Here is an 11,528-nt window from a genome sequence, read left to right as displayed (position 1 = left end):
TAAAATGTCCTTTACCACTATTAAAGCACATACGGTTCTGTTCAGGCAAGAATTTTCTTGACAGAGGAGTAAATAAATGGACCCCTCCTTTGCAAATGTGTTCAGGCAATGCCCCAGTTAATATAAGGTCTAATAATCATCAGAATCACACCACCAATTAATCCAAATGTCCTGGCTGCAACCCAGCCATAATAATGTAGTTCCACCTGACGATCTAAACTCCTTTTGCAGTGGTCTGATGTTCCTATTCTAACAGAGACAGCGTGTCCACTGAAGGCCCTGATACCGTAACTCTTTTCCTCTTTAGTTGTGCTAAGAGCTACTATTCTTGCTCCAAAGAGCATGCTGCCCTCTGAGTAGACTACTTAAACACAGTTAACGTGAATTTTTTGGTTCCTGTTAACTGCATCCAGTTTGGTGCTGCTGTGATTTCCTGAACGAGGGTCTGACTTTTGAAGGGAGTAGCTAAGCTTTTTATACACTTTTTCAAGTCCTTCCTGTGTCAGATTTATGATTCCATTAAAAAAAAAAAAAATTGCCTCAGTTGAACAGTACCACAACTTTCCCTCTTTTCTTCCTCAGCTATTATCTAACAAGGTAACAGAATGGAGAACAAACAGCAAAGCAACGGTGAGATGAAAGAAAATAAGGCAGTGAAGAAAAAAATGGTGAGTTAATTCCCCAAATCTTCTGTTAACGTATTGTTTGCTATTTGGGGACCAGAGGCAGAAAATAACTATTTTGAGCCCATGCCTGCAAGTATTCAGGTAGGTTCCGTGTCCTCAACAGAGGAATGCTGCTGTTTCCTTTCTCCCTTTGGTACCTGGACTGCTAATGGGCTTACTGTGAGATGGCACCACAGGCCTCTCATTTTTTTCTGTGTTTCTCTTTACATGGATGTCTGGTTTTGAATGAGCCAAAAAAACTGTTTAGGCAAAGCATTCTGGCATTATGTGACTTTAGGATAGGTTAAAGCCTCCCTTTTATGGGAGGGTCTCTGTCATTGAGGACAGTGGTAATGTTTTTGAGGAGAGTTTCTGTGCCTTCAAAAGGAGATTTTGGGAGGATGTATTCTGCGAAAAAAATGTTTGATTTTGTCTCTGACACCTTCCTTCTACAAGAACCTGCAAAGTTGTGTATTTTTCCCCTCTTTCCCCTTCCCCTCTGGCATGTAAAAGAAGAGAAAAAGGATGCTTCTTTCCACGAGAACATGGACATTGAAGCAAGGGGAAGCTGCCAGGATGAAAATTTGAGTGGTATAGAGAATAGCATGTGTTTAGTTTCTGTAATTTACTAACTAACAATAATTATAAAAGGTCAAAAAATGTGAGTGTGTTAAGGTTGAGATACTATGTACATATTAATCACATGCGGCCATATTATTTGTATTTGAGCCTCAACTGAACTATTTGCACTGTGTAATTTAAAATGAAACTAAATAAAACACAGGTGCCTGATTCATCTCAAATATATTCCACAAATTTGAGAGGCTTGATTCTCCTAACTTGACTCCTTTACTGCTTATGATCATTCAAAGAGCTCATAATGATATCCTCATCATCTATCTGGGGTGACATTTCTCAATAGGTATGGTAATTTTACATGTTAATGAGTAGCATCTGGCTTTCTCTTCAAACACTGCTAAGCTTGATCTGAACCAAAGCCACTTTGAAGTTGCTGCATCATAAACTGCTTTCAAACCTGCACTGCTTTATGGCATTTCTTACTGTGTCGTTGCAAGCTCTAAGCTAGTTGTGAGGTATGTAGCATGTCAAAAGTGGGAACAGCACCGATTTACACCAATATTAACTGCAGTCATCTGGGAATAGTTCCCAGATGCATTTAACACTCATCCACGGCCGACTAGGTGTAGTTTAACTCTTAGCAGTTCAAAATCCTCATGTTTGCAAATAGGTACCTTCAAAAGTAATAGCTGAAAGCTTTTCTCTTCCCCAGGTAGCATGTCTAATCACCATCTGTTACACAGCGGTACTGTGGCGTGTCAGATCTAAACCTCCCGAGGCTGTGGAAACATCCATACGCCGTGCGGTTAACATCTTGCACGGCTGCAAGTCGTGCGGTATCTTCACTTCCCAGCCTCGGCAGCACGGGAAAGCTCTCCCCGCCCCTTACCCCAGCGTCTGGCTTACAGAAAGGCAGCCCCGGTTTCCAGGCGGCACCCGCGGCACGGGTCCCCCAGCCCCTGTGCCAGCAGGCGGGGGGCCGTGATGAACACCCCGTCGTGACATCTCCCTGCACTGCTGGGTACATCACCGCTGAGGGAAGCGGCCTGCCGGGGAACCGCAGGGCGCCGGGCACGCACGTTTGCTTTAGCGATGTAGAAGCACGCAGAGAGATGAGCCGGGGCTCTTCCATCCTTTGAGCCCTGCCCGCAGCCCCCGGGCGGCGTGGCCAGGCGCTGGCTCCCGCTCCTCCCGGGAGCCATGTCCTCCCGCGGCCGGCGCTGCAAAACCGGGCCAGGGCCGCCGGCGCCGCCCGCCCGGGCACCCCCCCCCGAGCGCCAGCCGCGGCCCCCCCCCCCGCCCCGGCGCAGCTGCGGCCGCCTCCGCCGCCTCCCGCGGCCGCGCCCCCGCTGCGCCCCGCGCGCTGCCCGCCGGAGATGCGCGGCCGCTGCGCACGTGCGGTAGCGGCATGGACCGTGCGGCGGGGCCTGAGGCGGCCACGCTGGTGGCGCGGGCAGAGGGAGGCGGCCGCCGCCGCGCAGGCAGGAGCGTAAGTAGCGCGGAGCGGCGCGGCGCCTCCCCGAGGGTATTTTGTTTCGGAAATGCCCGTCGCTGTTTAAGCGGTGGGTAACGCGCGGGGCGGGAGCGAGCCCGGCGGCGCGGGCGGGGAGCTCGGCCTGCGCTGCCCGCGCCGCGGGGACGACTGACCGGAGCCGGGGGTGAATTCAGCCCTCTCCCAGCTTGGCGGGGAGGGAGGAAAAGCGAGGCTGGTGCGCGGTGGCTGCGGGGGCCGGAGTAACTCGCCGGGGCTCCCCCGAGAGCGAGGCAGAGCTCAGGTTGCACAGCGGCCGCGGCGCCGAGCCCTTCCCCGCTCGGAAAGTTGTTGGTGCCGGTGCAGGAGAGGCCGGCGGCGGGCAGGCGCGGGGGCAGAGCTAAAAATACCCAGAGGACGGGCGGAGGGCAGCGCCGGGAGCCGGTGTGCGCCCGCACGGGGAGAGCAGCCGCCGCCGCGGGGGAGGCGACAGGCGGAGGGAGCGGGACAGGGCGAGGGCGCCCGCTGCTGCGGCGCTCGTTCCCGAGACCGCCCGTATCGGCAAGTGCTCGGGGCCGGGGCAAAGCCGGGGAGGGAGGAGCGGAGGTTTCCCTTCTTCCCCCGCAGCCCCGGGGGGCAGAGCAGCCTGAAGGACCGCCGTACCGACCGGCGCACCTGCCGGGAGCGCCCAGCTTGCGGCGGTGCGTAACGGGGCACGGCCCCTCTCTGAGCTCGAGATTGCTTGGGCACTTGGTGCTATCCTAAAACGGGGTCTCGTTAAGGGTATCCGGTAAGGTGCTCCAAAATCCAGGACCCCAGTAGCCATAGAAAGTCTTAGCAGTATCCGTTTAAGCGTATTAAAACTTCTTTATGTACACGTACAAGTGTCTTTTAATCTGAGAAGAGGACTGTAACTAACTAACCGAAAGACAGTATTCTAAACGGTGTTTTGAAAACTGCAATGCAAACTGGCACACATTTTTAAAAAAGGCAATTTAAGGCTCATAGTAGCTGACACAAACGCTACACTGAGCAAGGAGGGGAGTTGGGAAAGCATCTTTCAGAGCGTGGTGCCCTGGGATCTGTGAAGACCAAAAATGCGGACTTTCACAAGTAAGCAGCTCTGAGGTATCCGGAGGTCTTTGCTGTGAACTGACATGCAAGTTTCCTGACTGAACACTTATTGCTGTGGTGACGGTCACACCTACCTGCCCTTGCGCTGACGGCAGCCACGCATGAGCACAGGGATGGCAATGAAGTCAAGGAACACCTGTGAGGGAGGGGTGGTTGCCTTCTTGTTTCCCGGTCATTGTAAAACACTTTGGGTTTGTTCTTTTTTTTTTTTCCTTTCCTTTTGTTAACTTTGCCACAGGGTTAATATTTTTCTGAGCAATAGTTTGATTTTTTTTTTTTTTGCATTCTTGCTTCATTGTGCTTTCGTCTTTTATCTGGCATTGCTGAAGCCTGAGCAAATATTTAAAATATTGTGTGAGCAGGCAGGTCATGGAGATGTTGAAGTTCATGTTCCAAGAACTGTAAAACTCTGAATTGAGTAAGTCTGGGGTTTTCTACAGCAGGCTGTATACTTGAAAAATTCTTGGTATTGAAGTAGGCTCTAAACCCAGCTGTTTGCAACACTTGAAAATAAAGTGGATGTGGTGTTTTCTAATTTGGCAGCATTTCTGTGATTTGTCGTGCATTATCTTCCACTTAGCCCCATGTGCATATAATTTGCCTGTGCTGAAAGGTTTAAGCATTCACTAGAGTTTTTAATATATGCTAAGCTATACGATCCAAATCATTTTGTCTGCAGAGTTTTGTGTGTGTGTGTCAGGTTCATTTTAAGAAGCTGGATAATAATAAGAAATTGCATTTGGTTTATGTAACAAACTCAACGGGATATATTTCTTACACGGGGCTTTTTCTCTCCTGTACACTTCCTCCTGACCTGACTGAAAACAGGCTGGGTAATGAACTGTGTAATCTCTTAAAAAGTTCCCACATCATGTGGAAGAAGTTAAAAATGCTCAGCTGTCCCACAGGGCATGCTTTGAGCCCTTAGGAGTGGCAGCTATGGAGCGCAGCAGACCCCACACATGCTGGGCTGTATGTACGCTGTGGTCCCAGCCCTGGCATCCGAGTAGCTCATCCCTTCCTCATGGATCAAAGTGAGTTTGGGATGACAGTGTGAAAACATGAGCTCTGGCACATGCTAACAACCACAGTGCATTCCCTTGCCCAGCCATGCCTCTCCTGAGGCTGGTGGAGCTCGTTCCGGTGCATCGTCACTGCTGCTATGCCATGTGCTACCTACACAAACCTAGTTCGTGCTCCAAATCTTCGTTTTCCAAAGCGAACATGCAGCTTTGTGCAGTCGACAGAATGTATTCATTCATTAACCTGTTGTGTCTGCTGTAAGTGATATAACTGAAGCTGAGTTTATTAGGCCTGCTTAAGCAGGTCTTTCTCCTTTTGAAAGGATTGAGGCTTCAGTGAGTGATGAGGCTGGGCATAAAATGATGGTGAGCTGTGTCTGAAAATTTGGATTCTTAGCAGAGGGGTTTTTTTAAAAAATTCAAAACATGTTAAAAAGCCATCCACTTCAGCGTATTCAGAAGTCAAGAAGAGTGGGTTATCTTCCATGATCTATAAAACGACATTCACAACTGACCAGCCACCAAAACACTAACTTTAACGTCTCTTAGGAATGGTAATGGTCACTCTCTGTAACCCAGCAGGAGAACTGAGTGGCAGAAGGTAATACTGAGTAAGGTGGAAAGGACCGTGAAATGCAAAATCTCTCAAATCAACTGACTGACAGTCTGGTATCTAAGCAGCCCTACCTTTTATTCAACAGCTGAAGAAGAAATTGTTAGCAGAGGTGGGCTAACAACAGGATGAGGGGGGTGGAGGGAGGAGAGCTGAGAAGGGGGAGTTACAGGTGTGTCACTGGGGAAAAGGCAAAAGGCATCTCCACCAGTGTGTGTGTGGCAGCAAATTGCTGTTGGAAACTTGCATTTAGGTTACAAAACTTAGTTTGTAGACATTTTATTTTTTGGGGTCACAATTTCGCTAATCCTTATACTCATGGATGTGGGAGGCACACCATCTCCCAGGCTTTCACCTAAGTCAGATCTACCCACAGACCTGTTGCATCAAATATACGCTACTCCTTGCTTTGTTGCGTTAATGGTATGTTGCCAACAGTTTCCTTTGCTGAAAGTATGCTTCTCCAGCATTTTACTTTTTGGTGTGGGGGCTGGTGGGATGCTTGCAGCAAAAATCTGTGAGGTTGAAAGAAGTTCAAATGTTCACTTATGCCTCGATAAATGTTAACTGAGATGCTGTCACTTCAGATTTACTGTTCCTCACATTGCAGCAAGTGGAAGTGTTTCAGGCCACTGTTCTGCAGCAAGGAGATCTGCCTGCAGGAGCTATGCAAGATAGCGTAAGGAGTGTTTAAAGCCTGAGGTACGTTAATTTAAAGTATGCTAACAATGGCTACATCTTTTCTTTGTTTTTCAGAATTGGTCTGGGAGTCTTATCGTAGCCTCTTTAACTGGTGCTTTTGGGTCGTCTTTTCTTTATGGTTACAATCTCTCGGTGGTGAACGCTCCTGCAGCGGTAAGTGACTGACAAAACTTGAATTTAATATCAGTAGAGGGCAGCCTTGTCCAGCTATTGTGCGCTCCTCAGCATCCTACTTTTATAATCCTCCTGATGTAGGAGAAGAGGTTGAATCTTATAAAATAACTTTCCTTTGCCTGAAAGTTTCTTTCTGCTGTCCACGAGGTTTTCACCTAAATTCAGTAGCTGTCAGGAAACTAGACATCGCTGTTGAGGTGAGCGGGTGCATGTGGTTTGCTTCTCATTCGCCCCAAGCCCAGACTAATACTAAATCTTCTTGCACACTTTTGTGTGCTAAGGTATTTTTAATAGTCTGTCTTTCTGACTAGTATTTGGTAGCTCTACGCACGTGTTCAGCAACTTCTGTTCACGTCGTTCAGTTCTGGACAACATTTCATTCCCACAGTACCAATATTATAAATATTGCCTCTGGCTTCCTCTTAAGTAATGGGCCTCTTTCACGTTTCATGGTGGTGCTTTGTTTGGTCCTGAATTCAAAACGACTGTGTTGACCATCTGTTCGCTGCAACGTATGGAATAGATTTGATGAATAGAGTACTGTGAAATCAGTGTACAATATTGGAAGGAATTTCATTAAAATATGAGTTATCACAAATGGAAATCTGAACATTTTGTTTTTACACTGGTTGTCTAGAGATCCTCTTATCTGAGTCAAGCACAGCAGTAAGCAATTCAGTGGAGTTGCAAGCGACACTGTTTCAAAAAAGTAGCTGGTAACTTCTGGGAACTAACTGTTGAAATTTCATTTCAGAATAGTTCCTTTCCAAAGCTAACCTCCTTCTTTTATGGAAATCTCTTACTAAAATGTGTGGCTAGGTTTCCATCTATACAGGTTGGTCACATTAAAGGTGGATGAAATATTTATGCAAATAATGAAACATTTTTTTTTTTTTTAATTTATGTTTCATATGTGTATTTTATTTGGTAAACTGATGACCCAAAGGACAAGTAAGAGACTCACCCTGTAGGAAGTTTTAACTGCCCCCTTCGTAACTTCTGGGAATTTTCTTGAAGTTCCAGCTACTTTTTGTACCAATAACACAGGGTTGGACAAATTGGATATTTATTCTAGCATGACATGTCTAGGCATCACTTCACCTTGCAGTCATCAGAAGATAAACACGGCTTAGAAGAAATCAGCAGGAAGCTGAAATTCTGTGAGCAATGGTATTGATTGTCCTGATGGTAGGCACCCTTCCTGCACTGCCTCGGTACTGTCAACAGAGCAGTGAGAACAATCCGATTTCTAAACTTTTAAGTGCCATTTTAAAAATGGGCTGTCCTGGTAATCAGAGCTCTCCGGTCACTTTCTGCAGGAGTAAAGGAAAGAAAGGATGATAGGACATGCCGTTTGGCAACACTCAGACACTTAGGATTGAACCATGTGATAGATTATAGTGGTGACCAGAGTGCAGGTGGGGAGGTTGAAGTTGCAACCGTACCATGACGAATGCTAAATTCCAGGTGTCATGGTTAGTAATGCTTCCAGGATTGTCCATTTTTGCTTGGGATCTTTACTGTTGCTTTTGGACTGAAACTGGGCACCATGCTGATGATGGTTTTGGTCATACTGTTGACAGGTATGCATGAAGTCTCCCTTTTTCCAGCATGATGTTTTCAGTGTTTGATGGAGAACTTTGTGTCTTTATTATTCACATTAAGCCATACGTTAGCTAGGGCTAAGGAGTAGACCTACTGACAAAGGAATACATAGCTGTGTGGTTCAAGAACAAAATACCAGTGTGGCCTCTGGTCCTCTCTCTAGCCCCAGGATTAATCTGTGTCATTTATTTGCCTAGGACAGGCCACCTTCCTGTCCCTGTGCCCGGAGCCGCAGTGACCAGGTTGAAGGGAAGAGTCTGGGCTCTGTTCGTAGCCGTGGTGGGGAGGAGCAAGCTGTACCAAAGCTGTGCTTCATGTAGCACAAGAAAAGGAACCTTTACCCCATCTATTTTCCCCCATATGTCACCAAATTAGCCCGCTGCAAGGTGACCCTTTGGGAATACTGATGTGAGGTGACTGAGGAAAACCAAAAGGGGAGCAGCTTTTAGCTGTAGATAAAAAACAGTCTTATAAGAGGTTATATTGGGAGTGTAGTAATTCCTAAAAGCTGAAAGCTGAGTTTCATTTATTAACTTGGTAGGACAAATAACTTCTTCTGGTGACGTGCAGCTTACAGCCTGCGTTATATGAGCATCTGTAGGATGTTGGATATATTCTGCCCCTATTTACTTCAGTACAATTCCTTTTGACGCCTAAAGTCCTCCAACCTTAGAGAAGGACTGTATGATGCTGTGAGAGGTATTGAAAAAATGATTGATAATGACTGTTGACTAAAACATAGGAAGTTTTCAGGATCCTGGTACTGAACACATCAGCACGATGACTGAGCTGGGTGAGGGGAGAGTAATTTAAGACAGAAGCATTGAAGATCTGTTTGTTAACTCTCGCGTGCATTTCCTTTCGGCACTGAAAGTTGTGCCAGCTCGTCAAACCACAGGAGAATACCCCTGCATTTCTCACTGGTGAACTTTACTGCAGGTCATCCCATAAGGTAGAGTGGGAAAGAGCAGTGGCCCATCGCAGGTGTGCTTCCCCCTGCACACAGCGCTTGACCACACGAGAAACCCAGAATTAGAAGTCTCCATGGGCTTGTTCAAAGAGTTACCAGAATTTATTAAAAACGTATGGGAGCATTTGGCAGTAGGAAGACAAATGCTTTAAATGAATACAAGTTGAAGCTGTCTTTTTCTGAGCTGAATTTCTACAATTCATTCAATGGACCAATTGTGGGCAAGTTCTGTAGAACAATGATGTACTTTGTTGGCTGTGCTGGAAGCAAAGCCTCTGCTACTTACTGCCGCACAGCCCTTGCCCCCTTCTTGCAGGTGGCTACAGCTCTGCTATTAGAGCTGATACAGGGAAACTGAGACTATTGCAAAAATGCATAGCCTGCTGTGTCAGCCAGTTCAATAGTTGCCACTGTGTGTGAGTGACCCTCGTCACTATGGGTAAGGTAATTTTTCTTTTCTAAAGACCAGCTCATCTCTTCCCTTGATGTAAGTTATTTACAGTTAAAGAGACAAGGAAGATATTTCCCTTATTTAAAATATATGCCTTATATTTATATATATAAAAATATATATATCCCTTATATTCCCCTTATGTTTCCCATCCTAGCACTACTGCCTTAATGAACTGAGGCAGCAGAATACGAGATACTCACATCAGTCAGCTACCATTCCTTGTAGGCTTTGGTTAGGGGCTAAAATTTTTGTATACAGGTTTATGCCGTTAACGTTGTTCACACAACTGATGAGCCTTTCCACAGGATTCAATGGATTCAAATCCATTGGATTCGTTGGATCAGATTTGTTTTGTTTCACGTGCAACTCCTCAAAACCTGTATGTTATTAGCTTCCCATTTATTGGCAGTGAGAATCCAGACACAGGTGATGTACATGTCAGCACATTTATCTGTTACTATTGAGTGTTGTAGTTTGTACTTTCTTTTCTTGAATATTTGCAATTATTTGATGTCTCCTTGCAAATAACAAAGCTATGCTGAGAAAATTAGTCATAACACAAGGGGAGAATAATTTGCATACTATTTTTAGCCATTATCATTAGCAAGAAATGCTAATGATGTTCTAAAAATGTTTTTGCTTAGTATTCATTACTATCAGAAATGAACTTCAAATAAACAAGAAGATATCTGAATATAAATATCATCTGAGTATTGGTGTTAAAGAGATAAGGTGTATTACTTGATTTAATGGCAGATTCATTTGGAAGTTTACTGTGAGATTCTTCTAAATGCACCAAGCACCAAATTGACTTTTTGTTCTTTTTTGTGTTTTTTTTTTCTGTCTGTTTGTATAGAAACGTATAAGATAGCATGGGAGAAATATCCCTGCCCTCCTTTTAATTCAGGGCACAAGAGGCCTACTAGAAACTTGACAGAAGGAAGACAGTAAGTGGTACATTCTACCTCCACCTTTCTTAGGTACTTTGCAGGTGGAGAAGTGGTGTTTCAAACTAAAGTCCTCAAATTGAATAGTCCATGTGTCCAAGGCTGGAATACCTAAAGTTAGAAATTCCTAGTTTGAACAGGGAAAACGTGGTGTTAGGCTTATCCTGCTGAGTGCTGCCCCAGGATAATTTACTACCTATGACATGCTGGAGGAAACCTGAGAAGAAACTGGGGAAAAGTGCTAAGATTAAACTTTGTGATACTGTAGAGCTTGTTGGGGAGCCGTGACACAGAATGGGTGAGAGTGTTAACACAAGTGTGCTGTGCCCTTCTGCAGTAGTGACTGCCTGGTACTGTATCGCCAGAGCATCAGACACTACGGTGGCATCGAAGCTTTGCTTGATTTCGAAATGGGAACAGCATAAAAATGAGGAAGCTTGACTAAAAAGAAAGTAAATAGGCAATGTCTCTGCAGGTGATACAGAGACTATGTAAAAATGTCATACTGGAGCGATGACATCTTTACCTTTTAGAAAGATGGAGAAACTTTGGTGTAATTAAACATCAGGGAAGCGAAGTTGTTAAAGGCATCCTTCAAAAACCTGCAGTTGTGCTCATGTGAGGAAAGCAGAAAGAGAATATAAACTCTGGCACAATGAAGGCTAAAAAAGTGAGCTGGTCCTGGAGTTTGGGTGGTTTCAACAGGCACAAAAAGCATCCAGACAGAAGGCTTGGGGATATAAGGGCAATAGATGAAGCTGAAAAAGTGTGTTCAGAAAATACAAGGACAGAATAAGAAACCTGAATGAATGTTTTGGATTTGAAAAGTCTGGGGAGGTCCCACACTGGAACCTTCTTTATATGGGATTTATTGGAGAAGCTAAAATGTCAGTAGAGATATGGAATAAAATTAGTGATAATTTTGTGTAAGGTTGCCAAAATACTTTAACATGTGTTGAAGATTGAAAAAAAAAAAAGTCAAAATACAGGCTTTGTATCACAGTTCAGCTTCTTTTTAAATAGCCTCAGTAACAGAGAGATTGAGAAGGTTAATGTGACTTTAAGAAAACAGTAGTTTTTAGGGGGAAAACTTGGAACATACATGCTATTTATAACATACATGTTATTTGTACCTGACAAACCAGCAGAAACTGTAGTAGAAAAGTGAAAATTTGGGGAAGAGCTGGCATGG

At 45.2% G+C, this 11,528-nt stretch overlaps 1 protein-coding gene across 3 annotated transcripts in view; it reads left to right on the top strand.

The window, feature by feature from the left end:
* The first annotated feature begins 605 nt into the window (after positions 1-605).
* The window catches only part of SLC2A9 (solute carrier family 2 member 9), a 116,160-nt gene continuing 105,237 nt past the window's right edge, over positions 606-11,528 (top strand). Inside the window, exons 1-2 of one of the 3 annotated variants that reach the window (XM_059817724.1) lie at positions 606-668; positions 6,241-6,339. In XM_059817724.1, coding sequence (XP_059673707.1) covers positions 606-668; positions 6,241-6,339 — 162 coding nt within the window. Of the gene's footprint in view, positions 669-2,652; positions 2,743-6,240; positions 6,340-11,528 lie in introns of those variants that run through there. The other 2 variants (XM_059817723.1, XM_059817721.1) reach the window with 2 other exon arrangements.

Source organism: Gavia stellata, chromosome 5 (genome assembly GCF_030936135.1).
Source record: "Gavia stellata isolate bGavSte3 chromosome 5, bGavSte3.hap2, whole genome shotgun sequence".
NCBI classification, from domain to species: domain Eukaryota; kingdom Metazoa; phylum Chordata; class Aves; order Gaviiformes; family Gaviidae; genus Gavia; species Gavia stellata.
Note: the sequence above shows the minus strand (reverse complement) of the source record. Positions and strands in the feature narration are given on the sequence as shown.